Source organism: Myotis lucifugus, unplaced genomic scaffold (assembly GCF_000147115.1).
Source record: "Myotis lucifugus unplaced genomic scaffold, Myoluc2.0 scaffold_334, whole genome shotgun sequence".
Lineage (NCBI taxonomy): Eukaryota > Metazoa > Chordata > Mammalia > Chiroptera > Vespertilionidae > Myotis > Myotis lucifugus.
This window is the reverse complement of record NW_005871382.1, coordinates 15,801-35,734: the sequence shown is the minus strand read 5'-3', so window position 1 is coordinate 35,734 and position 19,934 is coordinate 15,801. Positions and strand designations below refer to the sequence as shown.

Below are 19,934 nucleotides of genomic sequence, written 5' to 3'. Positions count from 1 at the left end.
TTTCCTTGAACAGTAACCCATCTTAAATAATCTTTGCATTGATAACACTCACTAACCAGTTTGTGATCAAGGGCTTTACACATTCATGTTGTGACACATGAATCGGCACAGTGGGCAGTAGGAATATTCCTGCAATGAATCCCTGCTCTGAAGCAGCTAGCAATAGCCTAAAAATACACAAAAGTGACAGCAAACCATAAAAATATATACCAGTAAACCTAAACTAATTGTATCTCCAACTCAACTTCCCTTTAGTTATTGGATCACAAAAATGCTTTGTTACTATTAAAACCTCATGAACACCTAAACGGAGAGAGTGACCACTAAACACTGCTGTCTTATACGGGCAGAATTTTTTGTTTGAAATAAAGTTCTAACCCCTCCCGTAAAACACACACCACATAGAGTGGGTTCTGTGTGACTTCATACAGACAATGAGCTGCTGTCAGCTAGAAAGCACCTACGCTGTCACACAGGAAATCCGAAGGCAGTGGAGCCAGCTTTGCTGGAATCGGGAGGAATATTCGGTGGAAAGGAAAGTTCTACCGAAAAGACACTGGACTTTCTGGTCACCCCGGTACTGGGCTCAGTGCTCCTGGGTAACAAGTCTCGGCCGCAGGGGAAGTGTCAGGTTGTCGCTCTTGGCTGCGTGGTCACCTGCCTGACAGTGCTGTCCGCACGCTCCACGAGGGGAGGGTGGCTGTCCTGCTGCCACCACATTCCCAGCATCACGCGCAGTGTCGGTCACACACAACAAGCCTGACACCCGGCTGTGAGGAAGAGGAAGGGAGACTAGCCCTAAAGCCTCAAGGTTGAGACCGGCCGGAAGTGGACAAACAGGCCGTGGGCTAGAGGGGGCTCCTGACAGACACTCAGGTGTGTGTGTTGGGGGGGGGGGGGGCGGGCAGCAAACCTGCAGTTACCTGGGCTGAGCCCTGTGTCCTGTCTTAACGCAGCTTTGAGATTTGTGATGAACATCTGTATTCACCGTGGGCCCGGACAGTTCCTTTCATTCTTACTTGTCTGCAACCACGGTTTCTGCCTCACCTTCTGTGGAGAGCGGCTACAGCGTTCGGGCAGGTTCAAGCCTCGGACTGACTTGCGGCAAAGCCACATACAAGCTCCAGCTTGGAGGGCAAAGCCCTCCCAGCACATTATAGCCAAAAGGCTACGGTTGTAAGCTTGACCTTAATAGTCTAACCCTGCAGTCCTAGGTAGCTAAGGGATGTGGGGGTGGGGGTGGGGGGTGAGGGATGGGGGATGGAGGGGTGCAGCAAGTGCTGCCTTAAACAGAGCTTGACAGAGTTCAGAGAATGGCAACAACAGGAAAGAAGCAGATTTGAAACTCGCAAGAACATTGTGAACATCCTGCCCTTGTTTTGCTCTGTGTGCTCTGACTATAAAATAAAGCTCCGGCTTACAGACTGTGTCACTGTTCCCTCATCCAGGCGCAGTGATCCACCTGGCCCCAACTGTATTCTCCTGTCTGTTTTCTTTAATCCTTCACCGCCCCTCCTCAGGTTCACCCCTGGCCGTGCTGGACGCGGTTCAGCCTTCCCTCCCAGAGTTACCCCTCCCCCTGACACCTGTCATGTTCCCGCACACGGGGCCAGGGAGGAGGGCGTACCTGTTCATTAAGCTGTAGGACCTGTGTCTCCAAATCTTTGTCCGATTTGGATGCCGAGCCGCTGGAGGAAGCCCTTTTGGCTGATGAGGGGCGAGAAGGTGTGGAGCCTGGTTTAGATGCTGGACTGGACTTAGCTGCACCTGCAAGTAAGCAGAACAAATGATAAACAATGGCAACAGGAAGATGCTGTGTAGACACAGAGCCAATGGATGGTTTAGGAGGAGTTGGCTAACATGTCTAGGAGGCACTGCCAGCGATCCCTGCCCGAACAGAAGTAGCTCAGATGCCGTAGGAAGGACACACGGTAAAATGCAGTGTCGTCTTGGAACTTCCTTAGCCCCCTGAGCTCGGGTGCGAGGCGTTTTCCCCGTCAGGTAACGTGAGGTCCGTGCAGGTGTCCTTCTCCCTCCAGAGAGGTAAGAGTAACAGACACAAGGGGATTTTAAGCTTTTTTTTCCGAGGGAAGGTTTTCAGATCAGCTTAAAGTAGCACCATCGTTGAGTTTCTACCAACCAAGAAAAGGACCGTATGCTCGATGAACACGTTAGAAGAAATATTAACACCGCGTTTCCTGGCTTTGGTCACGGAAAGAGCGTGGGGACAGCGACACCTCCGTGCAGCGAGCATCCTGGTGCCCCAGTCCTGGTTTCTAACTGTTACTCGAGTAGAGGCTCCGTGAGAAATGGCTGACGGCCGGGCGGCAGGGAGCGCACACGAGCTGGGACTGTGTGTGGAAAGCAAGGTGTCAGGCTGCGGGGCCAGCTGAGGGCCCCCCACTAGCCACATGTGGGGCAGTTTGCGCACAAAAACCAAAAAGGCTGCAGTGTGCTGGAACGCACTGGTTACACGAAGTCTAATTACAGGGAAAGGGCCGGCTACAGAGACCTTCCAGGACACTGACTGGAGGAAACCTTAGAACCAGACAAAGCACAGTCTCCATGGATTCAGGAGAGGCTCCTCGACGGCTCGACATTAACTGAGATGTTTTGGGGAATAAGACACACGTGTCAAGGTGTCACCCTGTAAATTACTTATTTTACAGGGAAAACACGCCTTTACAGCGAAGTGACCGGAGGGTCAGCACCCTAACCAGGTGATTCCACAGTGTCGCTACTAATGCTATAAATTGAAGAAAAAAAAGGCACTGATTTCAGGTAAGACCTCACCCCGGGGCTGGGCTCCTAAGCTCCCCCTCTGTCTAGATCTCGGCACAGACACGGAGGTGACCCCGCAGCCCAGCAGCAGGTACAGGGCCATGGCGAGGCTTCTGCACTGCAGGATTCAGTCAGGTCATCGCCGGGCCCACCCCCTTTGCTCGGGACTCGTTCTGATGTGATGGCATCGGTGGCATCTCGCTGGCAGAGGTGCCCCTCCTGTGGCCCCGTCCCCAAGTCTCCACCCCGCCCCCCACGCTGATGCCTCTGAAGGCCGGGGGGAGGGGGGCCAGGAGCAGGTCAGCCAGCTTTGCAGCCGGCACTGCGCAGTGCTTGGCGGGCCTCTTTGTTGAAGGAACAAATGTTTAATAAATACACAGACAAGCGAGTAAAACCTGGTTAGGGGCTTACAGTTGGTGGCAGAGGGTTATAAGGTGCTGACAGCAGCTAACAACGTCCAAACACGCTCTTGATGCCCAGGTTGGAGCAGAGGCTGTAAACCGTGGGTCGGCCTGTCTCCCGGGCCTGGGGCCATTGGTCACAGGTGAGCGTGCCCCTCGAGAAGCGGCAGCGCCTTACCCGGGGGATGTTAGTGACAGACGCCTGGCCGAGTTTAAACAGGAGCGTTACGTCGGGAAAGACTTGAGACGGCTTTGCTGCTCAGAGGGTAACCAGCCTTCAGGGACCCGCACGCTCACCGACACACGCCCAGGCCTGTGGGAGCCACATCTGGGCCGAGGCTCCCGGGACACCGTGTCCACGGCAGCGGCCAGGTTCCCTGCGTGAAGGCCAGGCCGCCAGGGAAGGAGACGGAGGAGAGCGGCAGGGGGGAGGGGGCAGGGTGGGACCTCGCGGGCCTGCAAGGAGCCCTCCTGAGGGCCGCCACCTGCCGCCGAGCGGGGAGGCAGCTCCTGAACAGTGAAGTTCCTCAGCCCTTCCTGTGAGCAGTGTGTGTGTCACCACCGAACACGAAGAACCTGGCGAACAGACTGACCGTCTGTGGCAGCAGGTCTTACCGAGGGCACATCCCTCCAGCGCCCGGAGCTGCACGGAGGACCCTGCTGCCCAGAGGCCAACCCACGACGCTGTGGGGCCTGTACCACCACCGGCCAGTCTCGGCCTGAAGGTGGCGCCTGTGCTTCCTGCAGCCCGTGGACGCCGGGCTCAGAGCCCGGGCCTTCCCCTGGCACCCGGGGTCCCCCAGTATCAGACCCAGCACCCGGGGTCCCCCGGTATCAGACCCGGCACACGGGGTCCCCCGGTATCAGACTCGGCACACGGGGTCCCCCTGTATCAGACCCGGCACACGGGGTCCCCTGTATCAGACCCGGCACACGGGGCCCCCCTGTATCAGACCCGGCGGCCCTGCTGCGGGTGAGCGGGCCAGGGTGGGGGAGGGGCAGGCCCAACTGGGGTTGCGGTACAGGCCAAAGAAAGGAATGGAAAACACATTCGGGAACTTCAAGAATAGATCCATTAAATAATTAGTATTTGAATTTTAAAATGAGAGGGATTTCGAAATTCTGATGAAGTTGTTTGGAAAGAAACAGAACACAGAGGGAAATACACATCCGGTGAGTGAGGATCTGAGAGATTCACATTAGCTGCACATTTTACCTTCGAATGAATAAATGCAAAGAAATTAAAGAACAGAAAAAACACGGGGTAGATCTTAGCGCCTTCAGAAGTTTAGAGTTTTAAAGACATGCAATTAAGGGTTAAACTAAAACTCATTTTCAAAAGAATATAAAGTAAGCTCTTCCCACCCCAAGCTGCACCTGATGAGGAAGTAATTCCCCCGCAGCCGGCACGGGAGGAGCTGCACGAGAAACACGATGGTAGGAAGCACCCCACAAGCTACCACCCTCACCCGACAGTGAGGAACTGGGCTTTAGAAACCTTCCTGTCCTCTTTCACACAACCACTCTCACGGGCACCAGCTCTTGGGGAGCCACGTGTCTTCCCCACGAACCTGGGCCGTTAGTCATGGATGCCGGGCAGGGAACACCGACACCGTCCTTCAGGGGGGCTGCCACCTGTGCTCCCGCTTCGTGAAGTGACCCCACAACGTCCTTCAGCGTCCAGCCCTGGGCAGATACTGGGGTCCTCGAGGGCCGCCTTCCTGCTTCCTAGAAGCCCGATGCATTGGCGACCTCACCCTGTGCACCCCCCCTAACCCCCCCCCCCCCGCCTCTGGGCTCCACGATGCTGAGGGGAAAACATTCGCATGACGCCTTTCTGAGACAGCGGCCGCGGTGGCTGTCACGCAGACACAGGCTTTTTCCTGGAGCCACCAAACATTTCCGTTTTCTTCCAGCTGCGCCTGCTGATGCCCTGAGAGCACCCCGAGAGGCAGCCCTCCTTGACCAGAGTCCTCGCCCCCCGGCTTCTCTCCCCCCAATTCTCCCTTCAAGCAGGAAGGGGTTTCAGGACAGAAAACAGACATAAACGCTGTCCAAGTCCCTGTCATTCCCTACTTGACCTGACATGATTTATAACGCTGGCCTCTGAGCGTGGGTCTGAATGAACGCCCTTGAGCTTTGGGGCATAAATACGATTCTGCGACATTTTAACTGCAGTGAAACACAGTTTGTGGCCGATTCACCGCCCTGGCGAGGCCAGAGCATCGCGGTGTCTCCTGTCAGTAATGAGCAGCTTGCGTAACGTCTGTGGCAAATGCTGCAGCCCTGTGGGCACCGAGGCCCTGTGAGCTCGGGATGATGGAGCAAATAAAAGGACTGCGCTTGGCGTGTCCTTCATGGCCGGGCTCTGATGGGATTCTTCTCACATAATCCACCGTATTCTGTCTGCCAGAATCAGAAACGGAAGAGCTAAAAGCACGGCATTAATGCTGCCACTGGCTGCTGCTTGTATGTGCCCTGACCAGAGACCGAACCCACAATCTTGGGTGTCAGGATGATGCTCTAAGTAACTGGGCTACCTGGCCAGGGGTAGATTTTGTTTTTTAAACTGAGATAACGAGCTTCGTTAACAAATAAGCACGTGAAGCCAGTGCCAGGGAAAGCCAAGGGGCTGGGCAGCTGAGAAGAGGGAATCCCCACGGAAAGGGCCCTAAGTGCCGGACAGCCACCCCTCCAGCTCTGACCACTGAGCACCAGGGTCTAACCTTCCCACGGAAGGGGCTCCGCTCCTGCACCCTGTGGTCCTGACACTGCTGAGCGCAGCAAGCACGCACCGCGGTGGCCAGGGCAATGGGACCTCGGCGGGCGGCGCGGAGCCCTGAGGCGTGGGTCCCTAAGAGGCCGGCTCTTTCATCTGAAACTAGTTCGCAGCCCTCGGGCTCTGTCCCCTCGTGGAACCAGCGGCCAAGTCTGGATCCTCCTTTCTGCTCCCTCAGCGTCAGCTCAGAGAAGTGGGCAGTTTTCCCTTCCGAGCGGCTTGGGGCACTTCAGACCCCGAGCCTGAGCTCAGTGCCCTGTGGGAATGAGGACCTGGGAGGAGCGGGCATCCTTCCTCTTGCCCCTCAGGGGGCAGCGGCCAGAGCAGGCCCCGCAGCCAGCGCCTCCCAGGGGTCCTGGCTCTGCTACCTGCTGGGTGGGGGACTTTTGCTGCCCCCGGATTTGTGTGTAAGAGGAAGAGTGGAGCCCACCTCCCAGAGCTGGGAGGAGTAGGAGTTAACAGGTGGGAAGCTGGTACACAAGAGTGTGGCACCCAGTGAACGCTCAGTAAGTGCGAGCTGACAGGACTCTGACTCAGCCAGTGAGGAAAAGTACCAACATAAAATCTAAGCTGCTGGAATAATAAGGAAACAAAACTCATTTTATTTAAAGAGTCTTTAGCCAGGCCGGCGTGGCTCAGTGGTTGAGCACTGGCCAATGAACCGGGAGTCACAGTTTGATTCCCAGCCAGGGCACATGCCTGGGTTGTGGGCTCCATCCCCAGTAGGGGGCATGCAGGAGGCAGCCAATCAATGATCCTCTCTCATCATTGATGTTTCTCTCTCTCTCTCCCCCTCTCCCTTCCTCTCTGAAATCAATAAAAATATATTAAAAAAAATAAGTAAAGAAAGTCTTTAGAAAAATTCACCGACCAGTGGGCTCCAGGGCATAGGGTCCCCCACGCACGCTCTGTCCTGCACACCAGGTCCTGGAGCTCAGGTCCCTGTGCTTAAACCACCCGACTCCTTCGTCCACGCGGCAGCAGGTACTGGACCCACCGCACACCTGCACGCTGCAGGCACGGGGGTAAAACAAGGAAGAAAACGCCGGAGATGCCTGTCCCTGTGGGATTCCCACTCTAACGGGGGAGACTAACCAGCATAACGTAATAAATTAGCAAGTGGCCCGGTAAACTAGAAGGTAAATGCTGTGGATCAGAGGAGAGGAGCAGGGCAAGGAGTGCGGGGGTGGGGGGGGCAGTTTAAATAGGAACGTCAGGGGAGGCTGAGTGCCCACCAGGGGTCTCTAGTGTCAGCTCTTCACTGAGCCCACGGGACTGCCAGGGGCCCCACAGCCTGGGCCAGGGGTCGGGGCACCGGTCCTCCAGGTGGGAGCCCAGCCCAGATGCCAGGAGGCCAGATCCACACCAGGCGTGTGGGGGCACCTGGCTCAAAGGCTCCTTCCTCAGAGAAGCCAACGTCTCCCCACGGGACAGGCAGGGGCAGGAGTCCCCTCACTCCTCCAGGCCTCCCTGAGGTTAGAGCTGAGCAAGGACCCGAGGGGTGAGAGGTTGGCCTGGGCAGCCGGAGGCAGAGGTCTGAGAGGTGCAGGAGTCACGTAGGTCAGCAGGACACCGCACAGGACGCTGTCGGGGGCACATTCCAGGGGACCTGCTGCAGGCCCGAGCACAGGGCTGGCTTCAGCTGAGAAGGCTCCCTCTGCTGCCTGGGGGGACCGACGGGGCAGGTGAGGGCAGGCGCGGGGGCCAGGCAGGAGGCCCTGCAGCCACCCCCGGGTGTGAGCAGTGAGCGCTCCACACAGTGGTGTTTCCGGTGAAGCAGAGCTCAGAAAACCCTAACGCACACCCGTGAGCAGGCATCCAGTCCAGCCACTGGCACAACCTGCATTTGGAGCCTCAACAGCAACAAGGACCGTCTGTGCTCAGGGCAACAGCTACTGCCTCCGAGGAGAGGACGGAGGAAAAGCCGGCAGTGGCCACACGACTGTCACGGGCGTCCCTCCCGTCCACTGCTGTCCACTGCTCGAGGGGCATTACCAGAACCACGACCAGCTCTGCCGAGAGCATGCAGTGAGCACCCAAGTCAGGGCCTCGCGAGGGCTGATGGGCCTGGGGCTCCCCTTCCTGCCCCCGGGAGGGGAGGAGGCCTGACCAGCCAGTGAGCCGTCGGGGCGAGCTCCTCCTTCCCTGGTTACTGTCCCTGCTGGAGACGATGTGCTTATTTTTAGCCATCATGTGACTCCAGTATTTTCCAGGCTCTGCTTGAGTCACGCTGGTTTCAGACTATTTTTCATGGGGGGGGGGGTGCAGGACAGAACTACTCATTTTGAAATGGCTCAGTATTAAGAATTCTAACTTTAAACAGTTGCTTGAACATGCGTGTATTCCTCTTGATAAACTGACTGCACGCCTCGCACGTCTTGGTAGAAAAGTAAGTGCGCTTCAGAGCACGTTAGGTGCCAACCAATCACCACCTCAGTTCAAAATTCCTGTTTGTAAGTTGTTCTCAGAGCAGTGTCTTTCCAGGAATGGCGAGGACCCTCACCCCCACGAAACAGCACACGGCAGAACCCCGATGACACTCGGGGCGCACCCTGGCCTGTCCGCTGCAGCACCGAGCCAGCCCCCTGAGACACACCCTCAGGAGTGACCATGACACGGGCCCTGGCACCACTGTCCTCCTGGCACACAGTCCCTTCGGCAAAGAGCTCACAGCGAGACGGCCATTGGGGGGACACAGTCCTTAATTACTTCACGATGTTCAGAGTCCCCGCTGACTCACCCCTGACGGTCCTAAGTCTGTTGTCCCCCATGAACACTATCGTACCCAGACTCCCTTGCAAAGAGAGATGTGGTCGGAGGCCACAGGGCAGGTTGGAGCTCAGGCAACTGAGAGCCCAAACCGCCCGCCTGGAGTCACCGCCTCCTCCACTCCGGGTGGCTCCTGCTCCGAGTTCCCTGCTTCCACCAACCGTGAGCCAGACGCCTGCCCGTCACCTACCCTTGGCCTCCCTCTCCTTTGCTCTCACGCCCAATCACCATCGGTTCTGTTGATAGCACCTCTTTAATGTCTCCACAACCCACATGGCCACACCTCTAGTTAGGCCACCCTCCTCTCCCACGTGGTTTGCTGCAACAGCTTCTTAGCTAGTCTTCTGGATTAGCTGAGTTCTCAATACCACAGGGCAAATCTGTGCTTAAAACCTTCCAACGACTCCCCACAGTCCCCATGATGAAGTGTAAACCTCTGTGACCTATAGAGCCTATGGTGACCCCCCCCCCACCCCGACACACACACATAATGGTCTCTACCTCCTGGTGCTCCCACCGTTTTGTGGTCCCCTCTCCGATAGTGTGAGAGTGGGACCTGTAACTTGCAAGATGATGGGACGTTGCACCTATGGTTATGGAACTACACATATGACTTTTTTCCTGCTGTCCTGGAAGAAGCAAGCTGCCATGTAGTAAGTACTGAAGCTGGAAAAACCCCTCGCGACGAGGTGGCCTCTAGGACTGAGATCAGCTGCCTGTAAGAAACAGAAGCCTCAATCCTTCAGCCTCAGAAAACTGCCAACAACTTAAAGGAGCTTCCCCAGTTGAGCCTCTGATTAGACCACAGCCCCAGCAGATACCTGAAGTGCAGCCTAGTGAGACCCTAAGGCAGAGAACATAGCTAAGTTGTGCCAGGGCTTTAGACAATACCTGTGTGTTGTTTTAAGTTGACAGATCTGTAGTAATTGTTTTTGCAGCAACAGGATATGAACATGACCTCTCAACCCATTATACAAGGACCCTGCTCACCTCTGCAGCCTCACTTCTCAAAGTTCATACAAAGTGCACTTCACCGAATACAGCACGATCTCTCTCAGCTTCGACATGCTGCTGCTTCTGCTTGCAGTGGTCCTTCCACCCCTTCACCTGGCTGACTTCTACTCACTCATTAAGTCTTGGTCATGCCTCATTTCCCCCCAAAACCCTTTCTAGAAAACTCACAAGACCAGCTCACGTGGTCTTCCTACACAGCCTGACAGCACTCACCTCACTTTACTGTTACTATCTATTTATTGTCAGGTTTCCTCACGAGGCTGCAACTTCCTTGAATCAGTATTTCCCCCAAATCTCTTACTGTGCCTTAACAACCATTTGCCAAAAGACTAGATGAATGAGAATTCAAGTAAAGCTTTAACCAAAAAAAAAGCAAGGATCCAATAAATATGAACTGTTGTTTAAGAACTATTTTCTGGACTACGGGCAGCGCACCAGCTGTTTTCTAAGCTACAGTGCAAGGGGCTCCTCGGGGGCGGAGATGATTGGAAAGAACCTCAGAAACACTCGTGTCGGCGTAAGCACTGCCTCTTCTTGATCTCCATGGACACTGCATCGATTCCACTTAAACCAACTCAACAAATACTGAATAGGAAGCTCCCACACATCAAGCCATTGGGAAGCAATGACTGAACAAGACAGAACTGGTTGATAGCTTTAAGTCACCTCATTCAAAGGGAGTCTAGAAAATTCTTCAAGTCAAAACTGGTTTCTATTCCCACCCAACATACCAAGCGACAAAGAGAGGCACCAGTAATAAGCAAGCCAGGTTCACCGGTGATCTCATATTCTGCTCATGGAAACGATAAATGCTAAGTACTGCCTTCTGAGGCCTGACAAGTTTTAGCGTGAGGCCGAGAGGCCAAACATCAAGTTATTACACCTCTGGAGAGAGAAGGGAAGATCCATTAGAGTGATACATGGGTTTCAGTTGCAGAGCCAATTAATATTTCAACATATAAAGGGAGCAGCTGGATGAGAGAGACCCAGTGCTGTTATAAAGGGACCCGGTGCTGTTAGAGGGCATGAGGGCTTGCTCTCAGGTGCCGGCGGGACAATGCAGCCACCGGCCCCTTCTGCAAAGTCCCGTGTGCGGGCGCAGAGCCCGGCACGCTTCAACGCACGCCAGCTTGGCTGAGGGGCTTACTCTCGACTTTGCAATCACCCAGACCATCCGCTCAGAGAATTCTTTTAGTTGAAGGATTAAGAAATCAGAGATGAGTCCTACTCGTCCAGGGCTCAGTAGTCAGGGCTCTGTGCACACTTGTGCTTGAAGCTGTGCGGAGGCCTGGTGCAGGTGGCTTTACCGACCCTGCATTTCTGAACGCCCATAAAACACAGTAACCCTCACCCAAGAGTCTGGTGCAAGGACGAATGGGAATGTTTTGAACTTTTAAAAATTACTGCTGTTTTTCAAAATAAATGCCACCCAAAGAGAACAGCGTGTGTTCTGTTTAAGCCTTTCCCACACAGCACAGCGTTTTATGTCCCCCACGCACGATGCAATTTGAAGGTGGTTTGTGAGAATTCCCTGAGCTTCAGGATAGCGTGGGGAGGAGAGAACAACATAAAACAAGACCAAACCACGCGGTCAAGCTTCAAATCTTAGGTTGAATTAGCCAGTCATCTGTCAAGGATGCGTCTCAGAAAGCGAGGAAGTGGGATAGAATGAAAAATGCCCGGCTCTTCCCAGGACGAAGCCTGGGCCCCTCCGCAGCAGCGCCAGAGACCCCTATCTGACACTCGTGCATTCTTCACGACTCTGCTCCTCTCGGTGCCCGAAATTCCAGACGCACAGGTACTTGGTCTCCGGGCAGGACAGAGCGGTGCACATCCTGTGCTGTGGTTTATCGCCATTACAGGATGAGAAATGCAGTTTCGATGATTCTTTAAGGAGAAAAGTATCCCCGAAGTTAGCGCTGTATTTATCCATCTTCCATATGGTAGATGTGTAACCGGAGGAACCAAACCACCAAGACCCTTATCCTTCCAGGGAGTAGGGGGTGTCCCCGGAGAGTTTACGGAGACCATTATAAGCGTTTCTTGCCATCTTCTCCAGGTCTGAATGTAGCTAAGAGACAGCCATCGGGTCATATGAACAAGCTGAGGAGATGCCATGCTGATACTGGGCAGGGATTGAGTGAAAGACAGAAACCCTGTTCACACAGGAAGGAGAGGGCTAACCTCCATCTGAGAAGATGTCTTGCTAATTATGGGATTCATAAGAAAAAGGAACCTCTTCCTTGTTTTGAGTCGATACTCCATGATCTCTTAAAATGAACATTCGATCCCTGAAGAGTTAAGTAGTGATGTGGGTGGTACAGTATATGGTTAGGTGGCTGGGGACTGAGATAGAGGCATCAGCAGGTACATACTGGGAAGTTGTAAGAATCGATAGGCATGACTCATCTTCATAGGAAGACCATGGAGGGATAAGAAGGTGCCTGTGCCTACCCTACAGGGCTCGGATGCCATTACGGTCTGTACCCAGTCTAAAGAGAAGACACGGAAACATGCATTTCTTGGAGTAAGCGATGGCTTTGGAGTGAGAACAATGTTTGTGTTTAAGGGGTGGAGATTCTCAAAAAGCAAATGAAGACTTGTGTCTTGATAATAAGGAGAAGGAAGTCCTGCATAAAGGCTCAGGCTGGAGTGGAATTTAACTTCTTATGTACGTTTTACTTGGACTCTAATTGAGTTAAGTGCCTGTTAAGTAAATAAACATCAAAACTCTTTGGAGTAATATAACAAAATCCAGAGTCTCCACAACATGACATCACAATGTCTAGGATGCAATCCAAAATTACTCAACATATGAAAAGCCAGGAAAATGTCACATATTCTCAAAGGAAAAGATAATCAACATGTAACAACTGTGAGGTAGTCAGAATGGTGGAATTAGCAGACAGCAACTGTAAGGCTAACTTAACCATACTCAGTGGAGTAAATCATGCTCATAATAAACGAAAAGGTAGGCAATCTCAGCAGAGGGAAAGATGGGAAATTTACAACCGAAAAAATACAATCGTTGAAAATTTTTAAAAAGATCAATAGTACAATGGAGATGATGGAGGAAAAGAGGTAAACTTGAAGATGTATGAATGGAAACCGTCTAGTCTAAAGTATAGAGGCAACTACTAATTTGTACTTGATTCCTTCACATTTTTTACCCAGTCCCCCAACCCTCCACCCTTCTGGCAACCATTAGTCTGTTCTCTGTAACTATGAGTCTGTTTCTATTTTGTTTATTTTGTTCTTTAGATCCCACATATAAGTGAAGTCACATGGTATTTGTCTTTCTATGTCTGACTGATTTCACTTAGCATAAAAATATCTAAGTCCATCCATGCTGTTGCAAGTGGTAAGATTTCATTCTTTTTTATGGCTGAGTAATATTCCATTATATATATATGGACCACAGCATTTTTATCTAATTGATGGGCACTTGGGTTGCTTCCATATCTTGGCTATTGTAAATAACACTGAAATGAACTTAGGGGTGCATATAATCTTTCAAACTAGTATTTTTTTTCAGGTATATACCTAAAAGTGGAATCGCTGGGTCATAGGGCAGTTGCATTTTTTTTGAGGAACCTCCATACTGTTTTCCACAGTGGCTACAACAAACTGCACTTCCACCAATAGTGCGAGAGGATTTCCTTTTCTATACATCCTCACCAACACTTATTGTTTGTCGATTTATTGATAGACATTTTGACAGGTATGAGGTGATATCTTATTGTGGTTTTAATTTGCATCTCTCTGATGATTAGTGATAATAGCATCTTTTCATATGTTTATTGGCCATCTGTACTATGCCCTCTTTGGAGAAGTGTCTACTCAGGTCCTCTGCCCACTTTTTAATTAAATTGTTTTCTTGGCATTGAGTTGTATGAGTACTTTATGGTGTATGCAAAGTACAACATAGGGGATATAATCAATAATCTATATATATATAAAAGACTAAATGACCGACTATCCAACCGACTGACCGGCTGGTACATGTGATGCGCACTGGCAATTTAAAAATAAACGTTGACTTGCGCATGCACGATACATATAAAGCTCTCACTGACGCCAGTCGCACGCATGTGTTTCGATCTGTCATTGTCGATCATGAATTTGGTTGTTTTTCTAAACGTGTGATTCTTTGTCCTAATCGTGCGATTCTTTGTCCTAAAAATGAACACGTTCATAAATTAAATGAAGAAATTTTGGATATACTTGATGGAGATGTTCACACCTATTTGAGTGATGATTCTATTGATTCAACGGATAATGCCGAAAAGGAAAATTTTCCCATTGAACTTCTTAATAGTATTATTCCTTCGGGAATGCCATGTCATAAATTAAAATTGAAAGTAGGTGCAATCATCATGCTACTGAGAAATCTTAATAGTAAATGGGGTCTTTGTAATGGTACTAGATTTATCATCGCAAGATTGCGACCTAACATAATCAAAGCTGAAGTATTAACAGGATCTGCAGAAGGAGAGGTTGTTCTGATTTCACGAATTGATTTGTCCCCGTCTGACACTGGCCTCCCATTTATATTAATTCAAAGATAGTTTCCCATGATGCCAGCATTTGCGATGACTATTATTAATCACAAGGACAAACTCTAGACAGAGTAGGAATATTCCTATCTGAATCCGTTTTCAGACATGGTCAGTTATATGTTGCTTTCTCTCAAGTTCGAAGAGCATGTAACGTTAAAGTTAAAGTTGTAAATGCTTCATCACAAGGGAAATTAGTCAAGCACTCTGAAAGTATTTTTACTCTTAATGTGGTATACAGGGAGATATTAGAATAAGTTTAATCAATTTATCAGTCATTATTTTTATCAATGTTGTTTTTATATCATGTTTTTGTTGTCTTTATATCATGTTTTTGTTTTTATATCATGTCTTTGCTGTTGTTATATCATGTTGTTACTGTTTATTATTAATCAATTTATATATTATTTTCATATACATTTCACTAATTTTCTTTCATCTCTGACACTTCTATTATAGAGAAAGGGTGAATAGTGATATTAAAATATTTCTTCTAATTAATTTCCTTTCAATGTGCATGAATCCGTACATTGGGCCACTAATATTGTAATAACTATGTATGGTGCTGGGGTTACTGAAAAGATTGGGGAGAAAACGTAAAGTATATGGCTGTCTAACCCCTATGCTGTAGCTGAAATTAATAAAAAACAATACTGAATGTGAACTGTAATTGAAAACTAAAATTTAAAGAGAGAGAGAGAGAAAGAGAGAGAGAGAGAGAGAGAGAGAGAGAGGGAGAGAGAAAATATCCTGGTAAAGCACCACAGGGACCTGTAGGATAATTTCAAAAGTTCCAACATCCAGATAAAAGGAGTCACAGAAGGATAAGATAGAGTGGAGCTAAAAAAAAATATTTGAAAAAATAATTCCTGAAAACCTACCAAATATGTAAAAGACATAAACTTGCAGATTTAAGATGTTTAATAAACTCCAAAGCAAGATAAATTCAAAGAAAACCATGATTAGGCACATCACAGCCACACCAACGGGAGCCAAAGATAGAGAAGCTTGACTTCAGAGCAAAACGACATGTTATATAAGGAGAAGGATTAGAATGAGTATGCTCTTCTTATCTCTGGAGCCACAGACAATGAACAACAGTTTTAAATGCTTAAAGAAAGAGAAAGACTAGCCTGCATTCTTTGGGGAAATATTCTTCAAGAATGAAGGTGAAATAAAGATATTTACAGAAAGAAATAAAAAAGAATTTATTGCCACTGGACCTGTTCTATAAGAAATGCTAAAGAAAATTCTCCAGTCTGATGAGAAATGAAATCAGCAGGAAACTCAGATGTTCAGGAATGAAGAACATTGAAAATGATAAAAATATTAAAAAATAAATGATTCTTCTCTTAATTTTAAAAAAATACACATGACTGTATACAGCTTAATATAAACCATGATAAGTATTTTAAAAAGTTCTAGTAGCAACATTTAAAAATTTTAAGATATAAATTTTAAAATATGCAAAATATATACAAAGTATAATTTCTATATGTAATCAACATAAAAATTATTAGTTGTTTTATTTTTTTCACACTAAGTTGTCTCAAGCCAGCATGCATTTTATACATACAGCACATTTCAATGAAGAATAAGCACATTTAAAGTGGTCAAAAGCCGCAGTATTGAACAGTGTTGATTTAAAACAAAGGTTCTAACATTTTCTTGAGGGGCTTATAACGTATGTAGATGTAATATATATGCCAACTATAACAAAGGGGGGAGGAATGGTTGCCAGGGTTCCACATTTTACATGAGGCAGAATATTTTAAGTACACTGTGAAAAAATAAGAATATATACATACTGTAATTCTTAGAAGAACCACTAAAATTTTTAATGCAAAGAGATATAGTTAAAAAGACAAAAGATAAATTAGGAGGGAATGCTAAAAATATTTTAAAAATCCAGAAGACAACAGGAAGGGAAAAACAGAGAAAAACAGAAAGGACAAGCAGAAAACAAATGATAATATGGCAGATCTAATCCCCAACCGAATCAGCAATTACCTTTAGCTGTAATGGACTGGATACTCAAATGTCCAGAGATGAGCAGAATTAATAAAAAATGCCAGACCCAATTAAATGCTGTTTACAAGAAAAATACTTTAAATATGAAAAACAAAATTAACTTGTCAGGGAGAAAGATATACCATACGAACACTGAGCATAAGAAAGCTGGAGTGTCTGTGTTGAACCAGGTAAGATACACTTTAACACAAAGGTATTACCAAAGGTAAAGAGGGGCACCAGAGAGTGCAAAGGTCAATTCACCAGGATGACTTAATCGTCATACACATGACATGTGTGCACCTAATAACAGAGCCTTAAATACAGGAAGCACAGTGAGAGCATTAAGGGAGAGCAGGCAATTCCACATTCAATGCTAACAACCTCTTTGCAGCAGTTGTCAGCCAGACAGCAACAGACAGATGAGTGGAAACAGAGGATCTGAGTAACACTACTGACTACCTTGCTCTTCCTAACACTATCTACTACTGATATTTCTAAAATACCATGCAACCAGCAACAGCAGAATACATATTTTCAAGAACATGTGGTATGTTGACCAAGAAAGACCATATTTTGGGCCGTAAAATCAAGATCAAAACAAGCACAAAAACCACTATAAACTGCTACATTTCACAGCCTTTCCTAAAAAAACAAAACAAAAGCTTTTTGGGAAAGTGAAAGCAACTCTTCTTTCCCCATAGCAGGTGACAGGCGGTGCTCGCTTCAATTACAGGTGCTCAGCCAATGCCCAGACAACGCTGAACAAATGGATAAACTTGGTCACCTCGTTCAGGTTGTATGAACAGCCGCAGGAACCCCAAATCCTATATAGTAAAAGGCTAATATGCAAATCGACCGAACAGCAAAATGACTGGTTGCTATTACGCATGCTGACCACCAGGGGGAAGATGCTCAATGCAGGAGCTGCCCTCTGGTGGTCAGTATACTCCCACAGGGGGTGCGCCGCTCAGCCAGAAGTCGGGCTCACGGCTGGCGAGTGCAGTGGCGGTGGTGGGAGCCTCTCCTGCCTCTGCGGCGGTGCTAAGGATGTCTGACTGCTGGTTTAGGCCCACTTGCCATGGGGGGCGGGCCTAAGCCATCAGTCGGACACCCCCCAAGGGCTCCTGGACTGCGAGAGGCTGCAGGCCGGACTGAGGGACCCCCCCCCACCCCCCCGAATGTACAAATTTCGTGCGCTGGGCCTCTAGTTAAAGATAATTGAGAATGAAAGTATTCAAGTATTCGACAGTTTTTTGAAAAAGTGGGATTTGTTTAAATCTACATTTACAAATTTAATTCTGATTGTTCAAATACTTCATTCTATTATTATTATTAGGTTGCTTCTTTTTTGAAACCATTTTTTCTCTTATTTCTGTTAATCTGATTTTAAGTCTGGAACACTGACATCCCCAAGGAAAAGAGAAAACTTAGACACAATTTCCATAGCAACTCTAAATCCTTCACACTGTATTTGTATATGGGAGTTTGATTTAAATACATTAATATATGTGAATTTGCAATGTGTCTAAGCTGTGGTTGCTATAGGAACCGCACCCTCAAATTTCCTTTGAAGTGTAGTAAGTGCTCACACATAAAAGCTGGTCCCCCGACGGCTATCTCAAGTTGCAGATATGGCTCACAGCAATGCATTTGCAAACATCACGACTCATGACGATATATGCACTGGGCAGATGTCTATCACAATGAAAATGTGTATTTTAATACATGCTCCTGTGAGTAGACCAAAAGCGATTCAAGATGCAATTCCTCCACACGTAGACCGAATAAGACTTGCCAGGCAGCTGTCCACTCCTACACGACAGCCTCCGCTCACGCCAAAGCCTGTACAGCCCAGGTCAGTCACCCGGCCACACACAGACACCACGGGCTCCATGGCTTCTCCGAACCCGCAGAACATCGCGTGTCTGTACTGAGATGGCGGAGAAATCGAGCTCGTGCTCACAACACAGAATGCACCACCTGGGTGGAGTGCAGCCACTTTAGACACACGAAACACTCTGTATCAGCCGTCTGTACGATGTAAGAAACATTTCTGGCCAATGCAGACAGTCCTTTCTGAATTACCAACACGCGGTCACCGTTCCCGGATCGCGTCCCGCACTCACACAGTCCCTCTGCCACAAGGTGCTTGGAGCCTCCGCTTACTGCTCCTAACACGTCAGTGTCAGGACATGCGAGTCAATTCTAATCCAAGGAAATATTTGGGGAGAGATACACCCACTGCAGAAAGAACCAAGTATCCCAAAGCCCAGATGGAAAAAGTAGTTAAGAGGGTCGCATCCCCTGTGTTCGGTTATACCAACCACTGTTCCCACCTATTGCAGATAATCACGAAACGACAGAGAGGCGGAACAGGGATCGCTGCTGGCTGCTCCCGCCGGGCGTCATGTGCGATAACAGGGACGGGTGTGCGTTTCCCTGCAGCGGGCCCCCACCCTCAGCAAACACCTCCCTGTGTCTTCCCTTTGGGGTGGACACAATCGGACTTGTCTGTGAGGAAAACGGCCTTGAATGATTTCAGTCCAGAGGCAGGGAGGCCAGTTAGAGAGTAGAGTAGTTCGGGGGGAGATGATTGTAAACAGAAAATTAAAGAGAACCTTCGGACGTGGAAGGGATTCAGCGCCTGCTGGTGTCACACAGACCCGGGGGCTCCCGCGGTGCCTGGCCCTGTGTGGTTCTGCATAACGATCGCAGCTTCAGGCTGGCGAGCAAGGGTTCCTGGCTCTTCTCTGACTATTGCTTGTCCTTCTATTGACATTCGTGTGCTCCCTGCCCCGGAAGCTCAGTGCCGGGAAGCCACGTCCTGCACCCGTTATAATTACGTCTAAATCAAGGAAGAGCAGACAGACTCTGGGTAAACTCTCGTGCGTGAAGAGTAACGTCCATGGATTTACAGTTTACAGCCCTATTCTGACTCTCCGAGACCCTGCGGCCTACATTTCTGTGACCGTCTCCCAAGAGCTGGCCATCGCCTTCAGAAAGGAGCTCCTCCTGCCTCCTGCGGCTCCAGCAGCTTTAACGACGTCCGGCATGTGGTGTGCACCTCGCCGTCATCGCTCTCCTGCCCACAATGTCCGAGTCACAACGCGTTTTATCAAGAAGGGTCTGACGGATTTGGCTTCGGAAAACACCCTTTCTCCCCGATGAAGACCAATGAGGTGACCATGGCCAAGGAATCGGGCCCCGCCTCTAGGAATGGCTGCCTCCTGGAATGAACTACCAACAGTGTTCCCTGTTGACATCAGGAGTTCCTGAGCTTTACGCTCTGGAAGAAACATGTCTCCTTCAGGTTCACGGACATTCTCTCTCTCCAAGGGCACACGTTTCTCAGTGGCTTTTGTGAGAGACGGAGGAGGAGGGAGTTTCTAGAACACGAGGCCAGGGCAGCGTAAGGACAGCTCGGCCTGAGGGAGGGGGAGGGCGGGTGCCAGTTTAAGGAACGTCCTGGCTGCGGAAGACACACACTCAGGCCTGTCCGTCTCACGCCTCAAACCGTGGGAAAGCGGCGCCGAGTGTCGAGGTGAGCTGTGCATCCGGATGGACATCTGCACATCGGCAGCGACAGAGGCTTCCGTGAGAATCAGCGGCCCCTCTGGCTCC

General features: G+C 49.4%; 1 protein-coding gene across 1 annotated transcript in view; it reads right to left on the bottom strand.

The window, feature by feature from the left end:
- MAPRE2 (microtubule associated protein RP/EB family member 2) overlaps positions 1-19,934 on the bottom strand; it is a gene marked incomplete at its 5' end in the record, with an annotated part of 32,361 nt that overhangs the window by 6,516 nt on the left and 5,911 nt on the right. The window contains one exon of the mRNA XM_023764511.1: positions 1,628-1,767. Coding sequence (XP_023620279.1) covers positions 1,628-1,767 — 140 coding nt within the window. The remainder of the gene's footprint in view (positions 1-1,627; positions 1,768-19,934) is intronic.